The sequence below is a fragment of the Haemaphysalis longicornis genome, unplaced genomic scaffold (genome assembly GCF_048455015.1).
Source record: "Haemaphysalis longicornis isolate Haplotype H1 unplaced genomic scaffold, Haemaphysalis longicornis Haplotype H1 scaffold_7, whole genome shotgun sequence".
In the NCBI taxonomy this organism is placed as follows: domain Eukaryota; kingdom Metazoa; phylum Arthropoda; class Arachnida; order Ixodida; family Ixodidae; genus Haemaphysalis; species Haemaphysalis longicornis.
In genome coordinates this window covers 88,021,789-88,044,070 of record NW_027526422.1, presented here as the reverse complement: position 1 = coordinate 88,044,070, position 22,282 = coordinate 88,021,789, and the positions used below count along the sequence as shown (strand labels likewise).

At 44.9% G+C, this 22,282-nt stretch overlaps 1 protein-coding gene across 2 annotated transcripts; it reads left to right on the top strand.

The window, feature by feature from the left end:
- Positions 1-1,302: 1,302 nt before the first annotated feature.
- Positions 1,303-15,822, top strand: LOC144146049 (techylectin-5A-like). 2 transcript variants are annotated; one of them, XM_077677977.1, is made up of 6 exons: positions 1,303-1,628; positions 4,498-4,653; positions 8,236-8,378; positions 12,820-12,925; positions 14,169-14,336; positions 15,303-15,822. In XM_077677977.1, exons 2-6 carry the CDS (start codon positions 4,503-4,505, stop codon positions 15,605-15,607), a joined length of 873 nt encoding a protein of 290 aa, XP_077534103.1. In that variant the 5' UTR covers positions 1,303-1,628; positions 4,498-4,502; the 3' UTR covers positions 15,608-15,822. The 2 variants fall into 2 exon arrangements, with proteins under 2 accessions (XP_077534103.1, XP_077534104.1); XM_077677978.1 differs by lacking the exon at positions 1,303-1,628 and adding an exon at positions 1,635-1,775.
- The last annotated feature ends 6,460 nt before the right edge of the window (positions 15,823-22,282 follow it).

The following is a 22,282-nucleotide window of genomic DNA, read 5'->3' as shown; positions in this document are numbered from 1 at the left end:
AAGTGCAGTACTGCACAGTGCCGTCAGAGTAGAATGACGATATTTTAATGGTCTGCAGATCTAACTAAGCGAGATGTACTTATCTCCACAAGGATGTGGGTAATTCTCCTCCTCATCATCATTATCACAACCACCACCATTATATTATTTATATTCATATCTGGACTGAGAAAGCCACCCACTTTTATGCTCATTAAATGTTTTCCAATCCAATCCAATCCAAAATCGTTCTTTGTGAAAGTACGACCGAAGAAACAACAATTCTAACAATCCTTTTATTCTACTGATGGCTGTATAAGCTCCTAGGTCGCTGCCTTAGATGATAAAAACGCATGGAACTGCGTACCCCACTTTCTACTTGTTGTGAATCTGACTTTCGGTTCGGCGACGCGGCGCTGTTAGTGTGACACCTTAGACACAGTGATCCACTGCCGCAGTTACGGCAAACTTCCGGATGCTTGGTAGGGCCGAAAGTTTCGTAAAAACACCGCGTTTGCGCCATATACCGGCGGACCGCCGGCCAACACAGCTAGGCGAAAGTCATGTCTTCACCGTGACGTTCAGTCCCAAAATAACCCATCTAAAAGGTGAGACGTTTATTTTTTAGGAGCTTGAGAATCAACGGCCACGACAAACGTAATTAGCTAGAAATAAAATGTGTATCTAAAAAAGTGAAAATACAATTCGCAGCCAATGTAGAAGACATTACGGATGTCGCAAGTGCGGATATTCGCTCAACAAAATTTACAAAAGGTAAACGCACCAAGCAGTACTAGCTTTATATCACTCCTTGTTGCCTGTATTAAATTCTGTTTTTACGGAAGGCGGCCTGCAAGACCAGACTTGTATGTCAACGAGCTTCTTATTCCGGAGGAAGAGGGCGCTCGAGGGCACGGCTGTTGTGAGGGATTTCCCTCAGCTTTTCTTTTTCTGTAGTGCGCATGTAACGTTAAGATAGCAGCTAAGAAACCGACACAACATCCGCCCAAAGGTTTCAACCTCTCCGGGCAAGGGCAGCCAGGCCGGCGACATCATTTTTCTTTCGAGCGGTGAGGGACGTCAAGGCCACGCCGGCTCGTTTGTCCGCGGGTCACTAGTTTTTTTTTATGCTTTACCTTCGTGCCTCATTACAATTTTTTCCTCCTTTTTTTCCACTCATCCTTTGCTGCGTACCAACTCTCGCCTTCCTGCATGCTTGATCCTAAGGTCAAATTTCCCTCTCTGCCCCCAGTATGATCTTCTTTTTCTGTCACGACTTCTGTGATGGCTCCGCCTCACGTATCATCGAGGGACCGGAAAACGGAGTTCTTTATTTCTGCCGTTTTGTTCGTCTAGGCGTGCGTGCGTGCGGCGCAAGAAGGCTGCGACTCATACAACGGCGACTACTCCTTATCCCCACCTCCACCACCGCAGTGACATCACAAGGCAGGTGCTTTGCGTTGCTGTTGCGGCGAGCAACCCTTGAAACTGTATGCGCCCGACATGTCTCGCAACGCTGTGTCATCTCTCTTCACTACGTCGAATGTCTTGAAGTGAGTGCCTCGCCGCGACGGCTGACCAGCGAGTGAAAGTCGGTTGTCTGGAGAGTATAAGGCTGCCGTCGAGCTGTGGGTGCTGTTTCTAAAATCGTAAGTGATTCCCAACTTGTTTTACTCGTCAAAAATTGTATTTGTCGTTTGCTGCTGCGAACCTTGAACTCTGTTGCATCTGCCCTTGCACGAATACATTCTCGTTCCATCGACGTCCGGCTGTTCCACCGACGTCCGGTAAAACAGGTAAGGCGCAGTATAACTTCTGTAGTGTATAGCGCGTACGGTGTTCTAATGTCTAGCAGCGATTCTGTGGGTATATTCCGTGGACAGCTAAAAATGCTCTTTTGCACCGACGGAATCAAGACACATCGGCGTGAGGGTTGCATTAGTAGGTCTATAAATTTCAAATATCTTCAATTTTATTAAACGGATTAACTCCCAAACGTTACGTATTTCGCTGGCATTCAAGCAATTCCAACAAAAAATATAGGCAAAAGACAGATTAACAACACAAAAAACAGCTTAAGCATCGAATAGCGTCGTTCACTTTGAAAATGACCGCAGGGCACGTATCCGCCCCGTGTTCCATTTGCACGGCGCGGACATTACGTTCACATGAAGAATATATTGCAAATCTTAATTACACTATTTTGTGTAATTAATAGCGTAATGCCTTTCACTTCAAGGGATGCATGAGAGATGAATAACTGAACGTCAAAGTATTATTGAGGAATGGGAACGTGATATATAAGTAAACGTGTAAAACAGGAGCTTACGGGGCTACTGTGTAAATTTTTGTATTTTTTTGTACTTATAACTATGTTCTTACGTTTCTCCCGTAACTTCTAGGAGGCAAAAAATGTTCGTTGTTACTACATTTTTTGGCCAAGTTCAGCCAGAGCTAACGATGCAGTGTCGCAAGACCGAGAATTAAAGCTACCCAGGCTGGGAGAAATATTAAAAGCCACCAAAATGCTTATATGATCTCAGGACGTCAGGCCTGAATCAACTGCTTTCATTTATTCGCTTTCTAATGGAGGCGAAAAGCAAGAACACCCGTGTGTTCGACATTTCGTCGCATGTTAAACATCCCCAGGTGATCCAAATTAATCTCAAGCCCTCCTCTACGGCGTGCCTTTTCGCCTGTGAAGCGTCGGCGAGTAAAACCCCACAATCAATCAGAAAAAAAAATCATGTGATCGCGCGCTACAGGATAGTACCTTGGCAGGGGGAACACGGCAGGACGCGTCCGACGCTTTTAGGATAGTTCATACGAGCGCTCATTAGGGGTTATGTTGGCGCCTTGATGTGTTTTGACTCCTACTGATAATCAAACCTGCGAGGAAAAGCTCATGCCAATTGTGCGCATGATAGTTGTAAAGGGTATAAGCAAAGCACGGCAGTGCGTCGCAGTGCACACGCATGCCTTCACTCAGAGCCCCTTCCTCAATTTTACAACGCAGCATAAACGTCTTTGTGCGGTGGTGTGGAAAATATATTGTGTACGTAGATTTTCGGAGATCACCGCTGAACTGCCGGAACGAGGACAAATATAGGTCCAAACCCTTCACGCTATCGGCGACTAAGCCTACGCCGGTGACGGCCTTTTAAGGTTCAGAAAGAAACGAAAGCTAAGTAGAACCCACACACTCTCGCTGCACTATGAATATCAACGAATGCGAAGTCAACAGACGGCTTTAGCTATGCTTTAGGGCGTCACGTGACACACGGAATACTTCGCTAATGGAGACTGCGCGCGTTGTTAATTGTGGCGGAGAATACGGTACACCCATTGCATAATCTTCGCGAACTGCACTACATTAAGATGTCTTGAAGAAACAACATAGCAGAACCACCTAAATGTTTTTTTTTTACATTTCCAGTTTGCCTAATTAGCATGAAAAATAATTTTAGCGAATACCGCGAACTCGGTACATGTTATTTATGGAAATGTTGCTGTTGTTCTCGTTTCCCGTTTGCTTTCACGCAACGGCTTTTTGGCACTGCTATGCTTTCAACAGCGAAGCTGTTGAGCAAATCGTTTGTGTATGGTGTCCGCAGTTAAAAATACCAAGACAAGGCTGCTCATACATGCGTTCTTCGAGCGCACGTTCGTCAAGCCAAGGAAACCCACGTAGGGAGATTTGTCAACATTGGCCACAACGTAACTCCAGCGTTCGCCGTACTACGCCAACCCTTGCTCGGAACAAAAAATACACGTCCCAGCGTGCGCCCAGCGTTTGTTCTTCCTCGTGTCGTCGTGCACATGCGCTTTGTACCATAGAAGAGCCTCGACGTGAATTCCGAAGCTGCCGATGTCAACCACGACACCATAACGATATTAGAATTCAACTTTGTGTCCGTTAATGATCACCTAAAACAGCTTCGCCATGCAAGTCTTTCACGTGAGTGCAAGCTACCCTGAATTTGTTTTCGGTATATTTCGTCCCCAACCATCAAAACGCGAACGTTTTTAATAAAATTCAGCGCTTACACCATAATGATTCGTCTAAAACCGACCTCGCATACTTTCTCGGCATTGTGACGCTATGTTTAACTCCGTACTTCGTACATATCCGCCGTACAGGCCACTCTTTGCGCTGAATAAGAGGTTTGCCTGGATACTTGTTAATCCACTTACGCAATGAGTAGAGCTATTGACTGAGATCACCGTACTCTTCCTTGCAAAACAACGTTGTCACGTTTATTCAAGATGCCCTCCGAGATGTTCCCCAAAACTAGGGATGCAAAAAATAAAGCGAAGGAAGTTAATAGTGGGATAGGAAGAAAGACTGTTGGAGAATGTAATGAAAGTCTTTGGGTAATTTTTTTGTTTGATACCAACTCGCAATGTCCAACAATCAAGTAGTTTCAGGAGACGTTCATTAACATGCAAGGTATTAACTTGCGTTCAAGCTACATTATATCCGAAGGCTCGATACAACGCTGTTTTTTTTTATTCCAGGAAAAATGACTGCGAGCGTTCTGGCTGGTGTATTCTTAGCTGCCTACGTGCTGTCGCATGTCGCTTCTGCGATGGCAGCACCGGGAGTTCAACCCTCCATTGCCCAGGCCGAAGAACGCGTTATGGAGCTCGCCAAAATTCTTTCAGACATAAAGAGTGAGTGAACTGGTAATTTCTTCTGCTTCTAGAGAGCCATGGACATAGAGCCCTTTTGTGTGGCTACCTAAACAACCACACTGGAATATTTTACGAGGACACATTTATTTAGTAGTCTTCCTTAGGCTACTTAATCCTGAAAATTTCTGTCTGTCTGTCTGTCTGTCTGTCTGTCTGTCTGTCTGCCTGTCTGTCTGTCTGTCTGTCTGTCTGTCTGTCTGTCTGTCTGTCTGTCTGTCTGTCGATTAGGCTGTTCTGCCAAAAGGTAAACGAATTCTTGAACAAGACGTTTATATAGGCAGCACGCTTCCAAACTTTTTGGTAGCAGTGTTCATATTTGTCAACATTGCTGAGCAAACAGAAAAAGACTAGGTACCACACATCAACCGATAAATATTATCAGCACGTCCTTTTCTTAAAAATAAGGGGTAGTTTGTTTCTGCGATAGCAAATAAAAATGCGTATTGAAAAAACAATGTTTTGAGGCAAAATACAAAAAGCGGTCGCAGCGCCCCTTCGTGGCGGTTTTTTAAATGTGCAAAAGTAACAAAAGGTTCCAGTAGGTGGGGCGCGCGCGCTGGAACGTGGCAAAATTGAGTACCGTATTTACCCGATTCTAACGCGCACTTTTTTCCGAAAAAATAGGCCGAAAAATCGCATGCACGTTAGAATCGGATACAAAACCGAAACTGCCGAAACAGCGGAAATTTCGTCCCACCCATCGCCATCGCCATCTCAAGATGGCGCCAAAGCTTTTAGCAACGATTTTTCGGACGCAGCAAGCCTACGCGCCTACGCTTTTCTATCGGCGTTCACACAAATCGTCAAATTGTTTCACTTGCGCGCTTGATAACCGCAATGGCAGCAGCGGCTCTCACGCGTTCAAAACGAGCGGTCGGCTGAAGCGTGCACCTCTGGAGAAGCTCTCGGGATGGGCGTGCGAGGCGTGGGCAACGATCCCATCGACCATGGTTGCACGTTCGTTCAGAAGTGTGGCATCGCGAACGCGCTTGAAGGCACCGAGGACGAAATGTTGTGGTCAGCGGAGAGCGACGAGGAGTGAGATAAGTGAGATTACTTCGGGAAATAAATCGTCCGTTTCTCTCGCATTCGTTTGTCTGGGTCACAAAATCCCGTGCGCGTTACAATCAGAGGTGCAAGCTTTTTCGGATTTTTTGCCAGGAAAATCGGGTGCGCGTTAGAATCGGGGACGCGTTAGAATCGGGTAAATACGGTAACACGGGCAATCCTCCGCCGTTGTTATCGCGGCAGGAGCGATACGCAGGGGGAAGAGCGTGAGGGGTCGGTGGGAAGGAGGAGAGAGGCACTCACAAGGCGCGAATGGCAGAAGACTACGGTTTCCCGAGGACATTTGTGGCGAAGTGAGCAGATACGCGTCCGTTTTTTGTGATTTTTAATGATGATAGTCTTTTTTGGCTATTGAACGGGAAAATTTTGATCGGTCTGTCTGTCTCTCTGTCTGCTGCCACTCGATTGAGCCAGCTGGCTAAATTGAAACAGAGGCTGCGCAATAGCTTGTATACCCACAGCCAAATCTAAACGTCTAAGTCCGGTGGCAGTGTTCATACTCATCAACGTTGTTGAACAAGACCAAAACAGTACGCAAATACGAGGCAGAAAGTCAGTACACAAGGGATCTTCGCAGCGTTCCTTTATGGATGCTTGATTTTTGCGAGCGCAAATGAAATACTGTGTCCACTGCAGACAAAAAAATCGTTTCGTCGCCTCCGGTCGCCCGCGCCACTAAAGTTCTCGCGGCATTTTAAGAAATAAAACGGCTTCACTACATAGCTTCCACGTTCCGCTTGGAACGCACGTGAAGTAAGGAAATCTGGTTCTATATACGTTGAAGTAGGGCGCCTCGATTCACGCGCGTCTCCGCGGTATGGCGTCGCCGGCATTGAGGCACCCTGCGTGGAGCAATAGAACGCGGTAAATTTAAATTGACTTGAGCAAATCTCTAACGTGTTTATCTTGGAAGGCGTGCGACAGGAGAGGAACAGCATAAGAGGTGAGCGGGAAAGCGAAGGGAGGCATTTACGGCAAATGTCGACGAACGGCTGTCGTCTTTCATGACATTTGCAACGAAAGGAGCAGATACACGGCCAATTTTGGTTGTGAGCTGTATGGAAACATTGCGCTATTCTTTACGCGTGATCTTAAAATTTGTACGGCGCAGCGGTAGAATTACTAAAACGGAACGACTTTACATTACTTCGTTTTTTCGTTTTGGTGCCTCCAGTATACTACGGTGTAGGCCACACCAATTAGCAGTTCGGTGTAGTTCGTACATTTCCCATTACTCTAGGCTGGCTGAGGTGTTGCAGTGCTGCATTTCCATTGCGGTTGAAGCCAAAAACATAAAGTGCGAATGTTCTAAATGCATTTCGGGTTAATGCAGAGCTTCTTATTTTATACGCGTGAAGCTACGACTCCCGGACACTTCTGGGACATGACTGGTGTTAGTAAGCGAGCAAATAAATTAGGCTATTCGGGATGACGCGTTCAAGGGTTTACGGAATGGCTTTGTATCTTCTGAAACCACAAGGCGAACACACCCATAGCCGTCTGTTCATAAAAGAAAGTGTTTAAGTCCAGGCGAAAGCGCTACTGAGTTTTCAGATGATACAGAAGTATACGCGTCATTACGCTACCGCGATCAGGATTTAACACGGTATCACAGACACAAACAAAATGGGCATAGACTTACGAATGAAATTTTGAAGCGACATCCATTGTAGCAGCAAATACAAACCCGAAAATGCTAAGCGGTGGGAGAAAGTTACGATTTGTGAGATTAGAAGTGCGCGACCACACGTAGTTTAGCGTGCTGGCATTCACACTCACAAAATTAACATTAACGTGTAACCAAGCGTGTACACCTTATCTGAGTGGAAGGATCAGGATGTTAAACGTGAGATAAAACATTCTCAATGTGAACGTTGCGAGGAGAAGCGCTTGGGGGTCTGTTTAAGAAACGTGAACTTTACATTGCAACATGAAGAGCTGCACACGTGTTCCAAGTTACATTTATTCGTCTTCAGTTAACAGCTAATCGCCTTAAAGGTTTTGTGTTCTTGTGTTCAGTGTTCTTTTGTTCCAAAAGTTGGCCACACTACATAACAGAACTATTTATGCAAATTAAGCCAGTAGATCAAAATTTTGAACAAGAAGCAATTACACGGCGTTTGGCTGTGTACGCACTGCAGGAGGTTAACCCACGTTAGTTTACGTTACGACAGGGAAAAACAGGGTACACGAGTTTCTATAAGTATATACTCTAAAAACTACGAGTTCTTGTCTTCAAAAGACTAGTAAATACCGGAAGAGACAAGAGATGTAGTGGAATTCCTGTGCGACCTGCGCGCACTATTAGGAGATATGCTGAGCAAGGCCGGACTTCATGAACGGATAAAGTCGTTTGTTGCGTGCTGGAAAGGTCATTCCCCAAAATAACCAATAGCGGATGAAGCGACAGGAGACAGCGAGATGAAATGAAAGTTCTCATTCATTGAGTGATGACGTGCACTTGTCCATACTTTAATTTAAACACTCATGCAGACAGCATCCGACCTCGGCATTGCGAAGATCTCCTGCACGCCGGTCAGACTCTCAGCGGTCTTTACACCGTCTTTCCCCGGGCCACTGATCTCACGGGGAAGATTGTCTATTGCGACATGGATACGGACGGTGGCGGATGGACGGTATGTATGCAACACAGAATTGTTGCGGTGGTCAGAGTCGATGTGTTACTGCCGCACCCATCCGCTATTATATAGGAATGATGCCGCCACACAAGCCTATGAAGCAATAATAGATCCACAGATAGTCTGCAAAAATTTACGTCCGAAAAAGCGAAAAGATTGTCGATATCCCGCACATGTTTAGGAAGTGCCCCTTTTTTGTATTTTTGTCTTTGTGTTTTAAAATATGCTACGAGGAGCTTAAAAGTGGACGGTGATTTCACGAAAAATAACCATAATAATCTTTTATATGCAGTGAAACATCATTTTGACACTCATAGTCGCTCTATATATCATCGGTATTATATTGTTACGTGGCGGTATGACGAGTGACAGGAACAATGGCTAAAATCGAAGCGACATATTTACTTGATGTCGGACATCACAGCACTTAGCAACGCAACGCAACGCAACGCACTACGCACACAGCTTCGTCGTCTTTGTTTTTCCTACCCCTGACCCCATCTTGGGCAAACAATAAAGTTATTCCTCCTCCTCCTCTTCGTGACAATATGAACGAAGATTCGGCAGATTTGACACATCCAGGTTCTCTGTTAGAAGCAGAAATCGAAGGCACAGTTATCCCACATCCTTGGTGATATTTTAAAGATAATTTTAAATGCAGAGCATTTTAGTAACTCACGATGTCACCCGCGTTGGCGTCCGTAGTCCGCACCCTACACTATATAAAGAAATAATACCTTCCGGCGCCAGGTTTCGATCCCACGACTCTGCGGGCGGAACGCAAGGTGCACGGCACTTTACCGACTGCTCCACGGAGCCGACACAGAATGGAAGGTTACGCACGCGCCTTATATCCTTGACTCATTCAACCGTCGGCCACAGGTGCGCCCTCTCCCCCGCGTCCTCCTCGCCTTCTCTCCGCTCGCAACACCCTCTCTCGCCGCGTTCGGTTCGCGTTCATGTGGTGGCGCGATTTCGGCGCTATAACACTCTCTCGCGAAGGGCATTGGATTGGATTGGATTGGATTGGATTGGCTTGGCTTGGCTTGGATTGTGTTGGATTGTGTAGCGTCATAGCCGCGCCACGTTGCGTCGTAGCCTCTCCACGTTGCGTAATAGCCGCGGCAGGGTGTTCACGGCACGTTTCACGTTTCACCATCGACTTCATCGACAATGTCTACGCTGGAAGACAACAATTACAACAACAACAACCAATAAGTAATCCATAAGACTTGCAGGCACGCCCCCCGCGGAAATGCTCTGCATTTGATCGTGCCCCTCGCGAGGGGGATGTTTTAAATGCAGAGCATTTCAGTAACTCACGATGTTTCCTTTTTGTTGTTGATAGAACCTATATGTACAAATTTCGTGTTCAAAAAGTATGCACGAACGCCAACGCGGCATACGTTACCATGCTGTATTCCTAAGGAGAATAATACCACGCCGGAATATTTTATAACCTACGGAAGCGACGACTGAGGTGGCTGTGCTTGATGATAGAGAATATACTACACTACGTTAGATACTTTGTAAGACGCTCCAATGCGTTTCTCCTATTTTTCTCTTTCTTTTTCTTTTTTGATGCGACGGACATGAATGTTCACATTAGATGCTAGATTTTGGTAGGATGGTTAATACTGCCGTACTTTGGCCCGGGATGTTTCGTTTCGTTCTAGGAACAAAGTCACATTTGTTCAGGAAATACCTGTTTTGTTAAACGAATCGGTTTTCTTTCCCTGATGAGCTTAGAACAGTGTTCAAAAACCCACTTTTTGGCGAAACTAAAACAAGGTGCTAATCCTAATAGAAATTCTATCCCTGTTAATAGGTAAACAGTATTCCTACAATGTATAGGAACCAAAACCACCCCGTTACTTATTTTGCAACTATACATGCCACGATAAGGTAATATTTGTATGGAATGAAAAAACACCTCTCTGAACCACCACCATCGTACCATAATTTGTGTTGACTGCGGGGGCCTAATTCCTTGCCCAAGATTCCGTGTGTGTGTGTGTGTATAACCTGGCAAGCACTTGTTGCCGCTGAACCTCAACTGTGCTCCAGCGATGGTCGTTAAAATATAACGATGATACTAAAAAAGTAGAAGCGAAGTATACGGCCTTTGTCCGACTAGCGCGGTAAATGCTTAAATCTGGAAATGATGAAACAAGCCAACGATTCATTATCGCAAACGTTTGGTGATTGTTACCTCAAGTAACGTAACTACAACGTAACTGCCTTGTCCGACTGGTCTGTTAATTATAACGAGGTGGCCGTAATATTGCAGCAGAATGCGCAACGCACACGCGAAAATTAAGCCCTAGTAGAGCCGATAATGCTACGGAGGCACCAGTATGCTACAGTGTTTTCACACTAAATGCAAGTCAAGCAGTAAGACGCCACTCATCTATCTGCAGCTAGCAATCGCGGAGGCGCCTTAGCGACGCTGCCCAAATGGCGCGCGCGCGCGCGCGTGTGGGTGTGTGTATGGGGATGAGTAAGGGGTGGGCGACAACAAAGGGGTGGGTAAGGTGGGCGCCAACGAACACAGGAAATTCGGAAGCAGAGTCCGCTTGTTGGTATTACGTGTACCGGAAACATATATCTCGCATATACCTTTACAGCGCATGAACGCTATTTTTTCGCGCAGTGGACGTACGGGCTATGCAGATAAAACGTACGGGCTATGTAGATCTATGTAGATAAAACGCCGCCTAATTATTTCTGCTACACGCGCAGCGGATTTTTCTTGGAGATATTGGTGACATAATATAAAATTCAAAGCACGCCCTTTAAGAAAGACCGTGCTCTGTTAGCAAAGCTTAAGCTATATCTATCGCCTCGATTCCGAAGGAAAAATGATTAGATTATAGAGTTGAACGGGCCGAACCTACACATAGGCTATGAGGTGTGCCGTAGTGGAGGGCCCCATATTAACTTTGACCACCTGAGCATCTTTGACAGACGCTGAAGTCTCACTCCATGGGCGTTTTCGCTTTTCGCCTCAGTCTATACACACAGCCATTACAGCCGGAATAGAACCCGCATCGTTGGGCTCAGCAGCTCAGCGCCTCAGCTACCAAGACATCGCTGCGGGTCCAAGAGAAATATTCGGAGCGCGTAAACATATTCCAAGCTTCTTGCTTGTAGGCATAGGCGGGATAACCAGAACTTCGTATACAACAGTTAGTTCATTATAGGCATAGTAACTGTGAAATACTCTATTTCCGCCAGCAGCACATGCATAAAGTAAAGCGCATACAGCACAGGAGGGGCACCAAAAGTATGTCCTAGATTTCTTAAGTAGCCAACTTACGTCTGTGTGAGACCATGCGTGGTTACATAACGAACTCACTTAAAAAATCATGCACCCTGCCATGGAACGATCAGTATGGTGGAACACGAAGCTTTCTCGTGGTGAATTCTTTGGCTGATTATTTCCACACTGCAATGATGTGCTACTCAGGAGGTATGCACCAGTTTTCTAGAATAACTCTAGCAGCTGTCGGGAACCACTCCGTAGGCCTAGCCTTTGTGTTTGGGTGTACGGCGCGACTCGGCGCCTACTGCTTGGCGTACAGGGAGTACTATTTCGAGTGGATCCCGGTTCAAGGTGTTATTGCTCTTTTATATTAGACCTGATACAACCTCCAAAAGCTAAACATGCGAGGTTAATCCCAACATCTTTCTGCTAACAGCCTTGCTGCATGCAGAACAACGTCATTCTCATCGTACGTCCAGCTGTAGACAACGGTTGTCGACGTTCACCTCAGAACATAACGTTAGACCTATATACGTCACGCTGTCGCACGCCTGCATCACCTATTTCCTCGGCTGCACATCAACCATTAGCAGAGGGGACTTAACGGAGCCGTCGCCAAGATTCCCAAGGAGGCATTTTAATTTTCCTACGCTTCCCCGACGCTGATCATCCTAATCGTCTGGGAAAGTTGGCTCCCCTGCATTTTGTTTTCGCGAACGGACTGCATCAGTGAGCGGCTGAGGGTTTCGTTTTAAAAAAGAAAGGTGATTTAACAATTAAGAATACGATGGCAGAGTTTGAGGGCAAAGAATTCGCAGTATTTTTACAAATGTTTAGGATTGTTTGAAGGAATATTGGTCATGGGGCTCTGGCTTAATTGGGTGTCTGCAACATGCCTGAGGTATCCCATTTAAGCAGACTCCCACTTTCCCGTCGTTTAAATGTTTTGGCAGACCGAAATATTTCGACTCAACAAAAGGGCGAACGAAACAAGGGAGAGTTGATTATCTGTATTTCCTTTTCGTATGTTTTCCGTGGGCATGCCGCTTAAACCTTTCTATCTTTCGCACAAAGGTGAGCTTTATTATCGATAGAGTGAAACATGAACTCATCTATCAGAAATGAGCGTAAATGTAATCTCATTTTGTATCACGTTCGTTTTTTTCTTCGCAGGTGATTCAGAGGCGAGGGCAGTATGGCAATGACGTGTATTACTTCTACCGTAATTGGACCGAGTACGCGATGGGATTTGGCGATCCAGCTAAAGAGCACTGGATTGGTACGTCGACACAAGTCTATTATTTTTTAGTAGAGCATACATTTATGTTATATAACATAGACGTTGCGTTAAAAATTTAAGACCGCTTTTTTAAAATGGTGATGGTCTTATCAGAAAGGGAACAAAAGATCATGGCCCTTTTCAAATTTTGTTGTGTTTTTATCAACGGTGCTGTTTAGTTAATATTTTTTTGTTTCATTGCCTTTACTACATCAAATATGGAAAATCATTCGAGAGCTGAGTTCTTTTGCGTGGGATAAATGATTATTAAAATAATACTTGAATTCATTTCAGAATTGCACGGATGCCACAATTCTTCTGAAGAGTGCACGGAAGCTATTTGAAATTATAATTTTATTAAACGTGACGAAAATTTGGAATGAAAATTGACTCTTGACTGGCTTTACAACAGGAAGATATTCCAGCTACGTCCATTTGAATAATTGCTTTTTTACTAATAACATTCATCTACGCCTTACCAAAATTTTGTCAACGTTAGAATAATACGAATTATACTTTGCTTTTTGTGAGGAGGGTAACATCATTATATACAAAAAAGCAATTGGTAAAATATGTACCCGTTTGCGGTCGTATTTTAAATGTTCTAAACGCTACAAGTCATTGGGTTAGGTTCTTATTGAAATCTCTCGTCCCTGTCAGAGAGCGCCTCATCCTTAAGCGTCCAACTACAGTATCATGCACGCCCGGCAATCTTGCGTGCCGACAGAGGGCATATCTTAGTGCAGATACGCGGCAAAGATGCACCAAGAATTCGAAGGATGTCGGAGTGGCATATTCGCAAAAGTCAAAACCGCAGAAACTCTTAATCAGGCCTTGACTGTTATGTACAGCTTACCATGAGAAATGTGACCATTGTTCCAAAATAATGAACTGGTTCAAGTAGCTCTTCCGTATTTATTTCTCTTAAGTAGCGATAATAGTTCCCTGTAATAAGCCAGTACCTATCTTAAGGGAGTTGCAATCCTATCAAGGGTAATTTAACCAGAATTTAATTGCGATACAGAAAGCTGTAAATACTTTTTTCGATGCTATCTGTATTTGTTGGCTCACAATAACTGCCTGATGTGCGATTTTAATCCACCTTAAATTCCAGCGCTTCGTTGTTCACGCTGCCGATTCAACTCGCTTACGGAATAAAGCCAGCCCTTGTTGCGCAACGTTGTTTAAACACTCATTACAATGTTCGGTTCTAGCTGACACACTGTTTCGATTGTCTGCGCAGGAAACAACGTTCTACATGCCCTCACATCAGATCCCGAGGAGATGGCTCTGAGGATTGTTCTAACAAACCACACTGGTGACACTGTTTCCGTCGACTACGAGAGAATACAGGTGGCGTCGGAGGAAGAATTCTTTAAGCTGAAACTTGGGAAGCATCTCGGTCCACCTGGTATGTATTGTATGACACCCTTCACTACCCTCCCGCGCTTTGTAGTAGGTGGCTTGGTGGGTGAGGCGTTCCCTTGCCGAGCACGCGCTCACAAGTTATATTTGTGGCCACAGCGGCTGTTGTTGGATGAAGGTGAAAAAGGAGGATGCCTGGGTGCAAAGAACCAGTAAGGTTTGTTGATTCTACGAGACAAAAGTTTACAGCACAGAACAAAAAGGACGAAACAGAAGAAGGAAACAACACGATCGCTGACTTTCATCACCTTTACTTGAAATTAAAAAATAAGCGTACATGCGTCACTGTTTAGAAGAAAAGCAAAGACTTAAAGGACGCATAAAATACCAAAACACGGTACTTCTTAACTTGGCTGGTGCTGCTCATATTGAACAAGAGGAAGGTTGGCGCAAAAATGTCAGTTCTTTATCCAATAGGGCAAAGAAAGGCACACTATTCTTACAGCCCGGCTATTTCTGAAACTTCTATAAACTCGCCTACCCCCTTCTTGCGGTTACAAGCGAAGACATGGACATGCGTAGATTCTGGAATACAACCGCAGTCATGGCAGTAATGGCCAAGGTGCCCACTCACCGCTCAGTTCCCGTATGCCCTGCTCCCGTAGCCCCTCTTTCGAGCATCGGCCTGTCTGGCCTGCGTACTCTTTATCGCAGGTCAGGGGTAGCGAGTAAACTAAGCCCTCACTGCATTTAATAAACTGTTTTTTGTGCTTTTTCCAGCAAATATGAACTTCCCTCGTGCTTTCTTTGTCACGCTTGGACACTGTTCGTAGTTTGTTGGGGAAAGGTGTCAATGAACGCTCACAAATGCTAATCTGTTTGATTTGATTGGCACAATGTTGCTATTAGCGGTGGACTGTATTTGCTATGTTTGGATTCATCACAGTGCTGTCGCACTTGCCTATCTGTTTTATGACTCAACGTCCCTTTAAATACGCCCTATAACACGCAGGTTGGGACTCCCTCAGCAATGGCAACGATTGCGGCTTCACCACCTACGACCAGGACCATGATAAAGATGCAGGAAATTGCGCTGTCACCTTCCGCGGCGCCTGGTGGTACGAAGCATGCCATCGATCCAACCTGAATGGCCTGAACTACAACGGTCCCCACAAAAGCTACGCCGATGGCATTGAATGGAGTGTGAGGGACAGTCCAGTAGACCTGCAGCATTACTCCTACCCAAAAGTTCAAATGATGATCCGACCTGCTGGATCACAGATCGACCGACGGAGCAATGCCTTGTCGAGCCTTTAAGACTTGCAGAAAACACTGGTAGTGAAACGCCGAATAGAACAACCAAGCCCACCTCGAAACAATTGAAGTTTAGTGATTGCTAAACAGTTCTAAAATCAATTTCGTAACGGGTGGAATATTTTAAGCGATATTAAATATGGGTGATTATATAAGCTTACGTAAAGTTCTCTGGAAGGGCACGCAAGAACAATAAAAAAAATATGTAAAAAATTGCACACTTCTGTAGTTTCACATACCATTTAAAAAGACAGCATCAGAAATATTCTATCCCAACAGGAATCCTTCCGTTTTTCATCGATCATGTGGCGTAGGTAAATTTTACCGTGAGCAACTGAACAAAAAACAAACCTACAACAAAAAATTATTTGATTTCCGCACGTCGGTTACAGGGTGTGTATGCTACAAGTCATTCCACTTGTGCAAGGGGAGCTACACTAAGGCCGCTAAGTTTGTACGGGACTTGGTTCGGTAATCTCTCGGCGCCCCATTGCTCACGCTACTTTAGCATTAACATTTCTTGCAACAAAAGGAAACTGAAAAGAGATTAGAAACGTACGGGAGTAAGTAAATTTTCGGTGCTATAGTTGAGTTTTTCGCTTTATTTCTTGAAGCTAAGACGCAGAAGTCTAAACAAGCAAGCTGCCCTTTGTTGACCAATACGTTGCTCAAACGAGAATTAGTGACTAAACTCTACAGATTATAGAGTAGTATTGTTATAGCGCCGTTGATTTACAGTTGCTACAATACACGGTTTTGTGCTGTTGAGCCCAGTGGCGCGCGTTCGATTCCCGGCCGCGGCGGCCGCTTTCCTCAATGGAGGCCAAAAGCGAAAATTCCCGTGTGTTCGAGATTTCGGCGCACGTTAAAAATCTCTAGGTGGTCGAAATTAATCCGGAGCCCTCTACTACGGCGCGCCTCATCACCTGTGTAGCGTCGGCGCGTTAAACCTAGTCACCCCAGTAACCAATGTTGGAATTACCATGAACAAAAGGCAGAAATCTAGTGGAACTTCAGAACGGTGCTTGAAGGGACATCCTAAATGAAGAAAAGGTGGCATTTCTTATAGACTATTTTGGTGGGACTCAAAAGAGAGAGGCCCTGTCTAGGCTATAGATTACCAAATACGGTTACAGAAATAAGGCACGTCTGATGCTCAGGTTTATAAAACAGAGAAAACGTCTTGGTTCTTGTAATATTGGGATAAGACTCGTCATTGGAAAACACCGTGTCGCAGTGATATTATATTTAATAGGTTTCACTGTACAACATTGGTCATTAAGGGTAACAGAGTAGATTCCTAGAGAAGGCAAGCCTGGCAGGGGAAGGATCAAGTTAAATTAGCAGATGAGATCAAGAAGTTTCCGGGGATAAATTGGTCGAAGCTAGCACGGGGCCGGGATAAATGGAGATCCATGGGAGAGGCCTTTGCTCTGCAGTGGGTGTAGATAGGGTGCTGGTGTTGCTGATGACGACGACGACGATGCTGACGCTGATGATGATGTATATTATATAGGATGATGATGATTATTATGAGGAGGAGGAGCAGGAGGAGTAGGAAGAGAGGGAGAAGGAGGAATTTACAGCAAGAATGTCTGGTTTAAAATCACACCACAGCTGACTCACAAGAAGGATAAAAACAACCAGACCTGATACATTTTGCTTAGGTTTATCAATGCAGGAGGACAGACAAAAAGTTACTCTTCTTTGTACGTTGTCTCATACTAATTTATAGGTACATATATTTAAACATGAACAGTAACGCCGTTGAAAGGCTACCATTTTTACACTGCCTAGCCAGCCTGTAGTAGTGTTACCTCAAGTGTGTTCAATTTTAAATATGCAGTTTTCAATCTCATGGTTTCTTATTTCCTCCCCAATTTTTTGGACAGGGGAATCTAATAGAGATATTTATGCATCACAACCTTCCTTTGATAGTAGTAAACGGCGGCAAGGAATGAGTTTAAAAAAATGTTTGCATTCGAGGCCTTTTTATTTACCAATAACTTGTAACTTTTGTCGAGAAGAGCGACATTTGTGCGATTTTTCCAATAATTTTGGGAGGTGTATTTCCGTGTCAAGCGTCACGTGTCCAGATGAAGGGATTCAAACCATCGACTAGTTGTTTTCCAGAAGTTCTTCCGCTCTAAAACATTACAAACGTCCTGTATATTATATATATATATATATATATATATATATATATATATATATATATATATATATATATATATATGTATGTATATATATATATACCTCTTACTGTTCCACATGTTAAATAAACCTTTTATTTGACACCTTAAGGTCGGTTCCGCCATAAAATGTTCGCTATTTGTTACGACGATGGCACAAGAACGGCGGTGTGTTTCCTATAAGCTAAGCAAATCCCAGGGAGGACAGTGACGGTAAGTCGCGTCAGACGGCCGTAGCGAGAGCGAAAGCACGTCTTCGTCTTCATCTTTTCCTGCAAGCGTAAGAGCACGGGGGGCATAACCCAGGCAGATAGCCCTGTGGTCCTTTATGCGTCGAGCTTGTGGTCACCGTTTGACACACTTGGCCGCCTAGGCGAGCGCCCACTAGCACAAAATGTACATAATTGTTTACTATATTTACTTGTGTTCTTCATCTTGTATTCAAGTCATCTCTGTGTGTGCACGGTTAAAATGTGTGTGTATATATTATTTCATTCAATGACTTATAGTGCAATAAATACCATCTGTAGGACTGCAAAAAAAAACCAGGGTTCGAGCCGTAGTGCTTCTATTTTTTTGTAAATGCGACTATTTTTTTATTGCTGTGTGTTCTCTTAGGTCAGTTGTGCGCATTTTGTTTTGTATAATAAGGGACGTTAGGTACCATTCAGGTCACTTTTTCCTACCAGCACTTTATCAGTTAAGGAATTCTTCGGGTACAACGCAAAAAAAGCAGCACAAGGAGTTCGTCCAGGCGACCATGTTTCTTAAATACACGTTGTGGTCCAACTCCATAATAATACTCGCTTGTCTCCCAGTACCTATGAGCATGTACCTGGGTCACAACCCCTATTCCTCGCACGCTTGCATGGGCCAGGTACTATCGTGATAAATTAAAATACGAAAAACGGTGCGGGTTTTCTTAGTATATGATCCGAATTCTAAGCGAGGGGCTGCGCCTCCGCACTAAGAATGAGTTACCAGAGGACTTTCCCAACCTTATGCCGGCTGTGTATATCCACGTGGTCACCAGGGAGCATAGCATGTACTGAAAACCATGCGCACGGTTGTTCGTATTTCAATCTATCCCTATAGTACATACCACTACCGCCTTTTACGCGCTGAGCTTGCGGTATGGCTCCATCGTCATCTGTTATTGTCTTCATGCGACTCAAAACAATATAATTGCACAAGGCTGCAAAGTAAAACGTTCTACGCATTTTCTACTACTATACTATATAACGTTCTACTATAAACCTTATCAGGTGTATAGTGGGTAGGTTATAAAATATTCCGGCGTGGTATTATCCTGCTTAGCAATACGGCATGGTAACGTATGCCGCGTTGGCGCTCGTGCATACTTTTTGAACACGAAATTTGTACATGTAGGTTCTATCAACAACAAAAACAACAAGTATAATTCTTCTTGTGGCGAGCCTCTACAGGAAGCACGGCGAAAAGAGCACGACAGAGGCGGCCGATTGGGCCGGAAGTCCAGGTATGACGTTTTCCGGCCGGTTTTCGCCTGCGCTCTTCGGTCTTCCGGCATCGCGCTCCGAGCTGGGGGCGGGGCATCGGGCCACTTTTGTTTGCTGATTTCGCCGCTTCTATTGCATGTATTGCGAAAATATTTCGTACACGGGAACTATATTCAATGCGCACTTGCTGCTGGTCCACTTTTCTTTTAATTCTAAAACCTGTTCCCCTTACTTTAAGCCTATTCCAACTTCTAGGCAACATAAAGCTACACGCAGCATGTCATACTGAATTTCTATCAGTAGAGACTGTCTTACTAACACCGGTGAAAAGATTACCTGATAGCGTGTTTTTTTTCGCATTTTAAACTCTGGCCACATTTGAGAAAAACAAAAGTGTCTTACAAAGGCTATACAAGTCCTCTTTCACTGAGAAACAAATTCCTTGGGAACTCAGGTCTGCTCATGTCGTTGAATGCGAAATTATTATCGCTCCTTCTGGTGACACGTGAAAAACACTGCTTTACTGCTACATGGAATTTGCCTCTTTTTTTCGTTTACTTTCTTCATCTTTAAATTTCCTCGCCGCGTTGTTCGCCTAGCCTGCTTCGGTTTTGTTAGTGTAGTTGCGTGAAATAGCGAGCTTAGGCGGCACAAAACCTGTGCTACATTTGACCTAAACATTCCCTACTAGGTCGCGCTTTCAAACATGCTATCGCTACATTTCGTGTTATTTTAGTTTCTAGTTTACATGTGAAGTCTCGTCCCCATTTGATGGAGCATATATGTAGCTTCTCGCGTTTGACGTAGCCCCTATGACGCAGCTGGCGCTGAAAACTACCGCTTCATTATTGCGGAATTCTATCAAATTCTGCACGCAACCAGCGCTTCGGGATCTGGGGGAAACTTCAGGGGGTTTCGGGGGTTCGGGCACCGTGTATGCGACAGACACTCCAGCACGGCTATCTTTGTGGCGGCGAATGTCTATGGTTGCCAACCGTCACATGAGCTTAGCTGAGTTTGTTGATATAGCCCGTTTTTTACAAGAAAAATTATGCATCCCTCCGTCTAACGCCGGGTTCAGACTGTTGACGCGACTGTCGTCATAACTTTAAATAATGGCGCCATTTCACGTTTGAGCCAACTGAACTGCGTGACACGCTGTTTTTTACGTCCATAGATATGGCTTTTGCGTAAGTAGTCTGAACATAGCCTATTTACAACGATGGTTGAACGCAAAGTTTGTTAGTGAGGGATTGTTTAATTCTCGTTTGAGTTCGGACTTTGGCTCGCAGACAGTTTGGGCTTTTACTTATTGAGCTTTGACTTTATCTCGCACGCAGTTGGACTTCTATTGGCAGCGGCTCTGATTTCCACCCTTGGATATTTGATTTCGCAGGAATTTGATTTTGCACTATTTGCTTTCGCATGAAGTTGAAGCTCAGCGTTCAACTATCGTCGTCGTTAGACAGCAGGGTGCATAATTTTTCTGGTTATATTTGCCCGTCCATGCAATCTCCCGCAAATCCTATTTGCTCCAAGCGTGCCGAATAACTCCCCAGAAAAAAGAATGCCGTGATCGGACAGGCGTCGGCTTCATAACGCGAGGGACCCACGGTGGATTCCGGTGATGAGAAGCGTTTTTGTCCTTCACTTCACGCACGATCACCATCATCGTCAGGAAAAGTTGGCCTTGATGCAGCGCTTTTGCCTCGCGACATACGCCATCAGTGAGGCATACAAAGTTTCGGTTTGATATGAATGAGGATGAAAAGTATACAAAGTATTCTGCAGGCGGAAACGCTTCGCGCGCGACCGCGGCAAGCATCTGTCTGCACGGCGGGCAAGGAGCGCGTACGAATCGGCACAAACCGCGGCAGCTAAAACTTGTGGCCCCCACACCAGAGCAGGAATATTACGGAAACTCAGTTTACAATCGCGTGAGAGATGCGTGAATAGGGAATCGTGAATGCCTGAATAATGGTGTGAAAGATGGGTCTGGGTATGGTCGCCGGCGCGGCTTTATAAAGCGGCGATGGAATAACTACGCGATGTTAAGCCTTTTCGCCGCTTCCAGACCTCGGGCGGAACTATTCGCCGCGACAGCGCCGCATGGAAGAAACGAAAGCGGGGTCGTTGTTGCAAATCTTCAGTTATTGTGATGAGCAAGAATGTTGTGTTTGTCACAACCCTATCCGGCCTTCAAATGCTCTTTTCCTCTATACTAGAAATGACCTGCCGACGCTAGCAAGGCCGACGCGAAAGGCAGTGCTGCGCAGCCAGTAGTGGGTAAAGTATGCACGCGTCTGCTAAAAAAAGTGTGACTGGAGCCAATGGCTGCGCGTACCTTGGAGAGCAAAAGGCCCTGACAAATGCTTTCACTAGGTTGTCTGTCGTTTTGAAAGGTGGAGAAAGAGCGAAAGTTTCAGGTTTTATAGCCTACGGAACCCTATATAGGCACCTTTTAATCACTTTCCCCATTTGGAGACACGGCGTCAGTTGGACGGGTGACTAGCGACACTTCGCGTCAGTACTCCGTATGGTCAGCGTTCACCGTAGCTGGAGCGCACGTATTCTTCTCACCTGCTGTCCCGTGCACTTCTTAATCAGTGGATGCACCGTTGTGTCCCCAATTACGCGCGTACTTGACTATACTCTAGTCAGCCAATGCCGAGAGCAGGCGTGGTGTTGGGCTAGCCGTGTCTATTGCAGTGGAAGCCCTACTTCGATTGTAATTTTTTTGAAGGCAATATTTTACCTCGTTCCTGAGAAGATCCCTAAAAAATCTGAAGTCAGTCGGTCTTTCTTTACTTCTTTCGATACTTCACGCCCTCATTCATTTTAGTATCATCTGCTGCGGAAGGTCACCAACAAGGCGGCATTTTTAAATTCACGAGGCCCTGAATGATCTCACATTGCAAAACACGCATTTCATTTGAAAAACGACGTTTATTTGATAAAATGCACTTCTTGCCAGTCGCTTGAGCTCAGTTTCAAATCACTGCACAGCA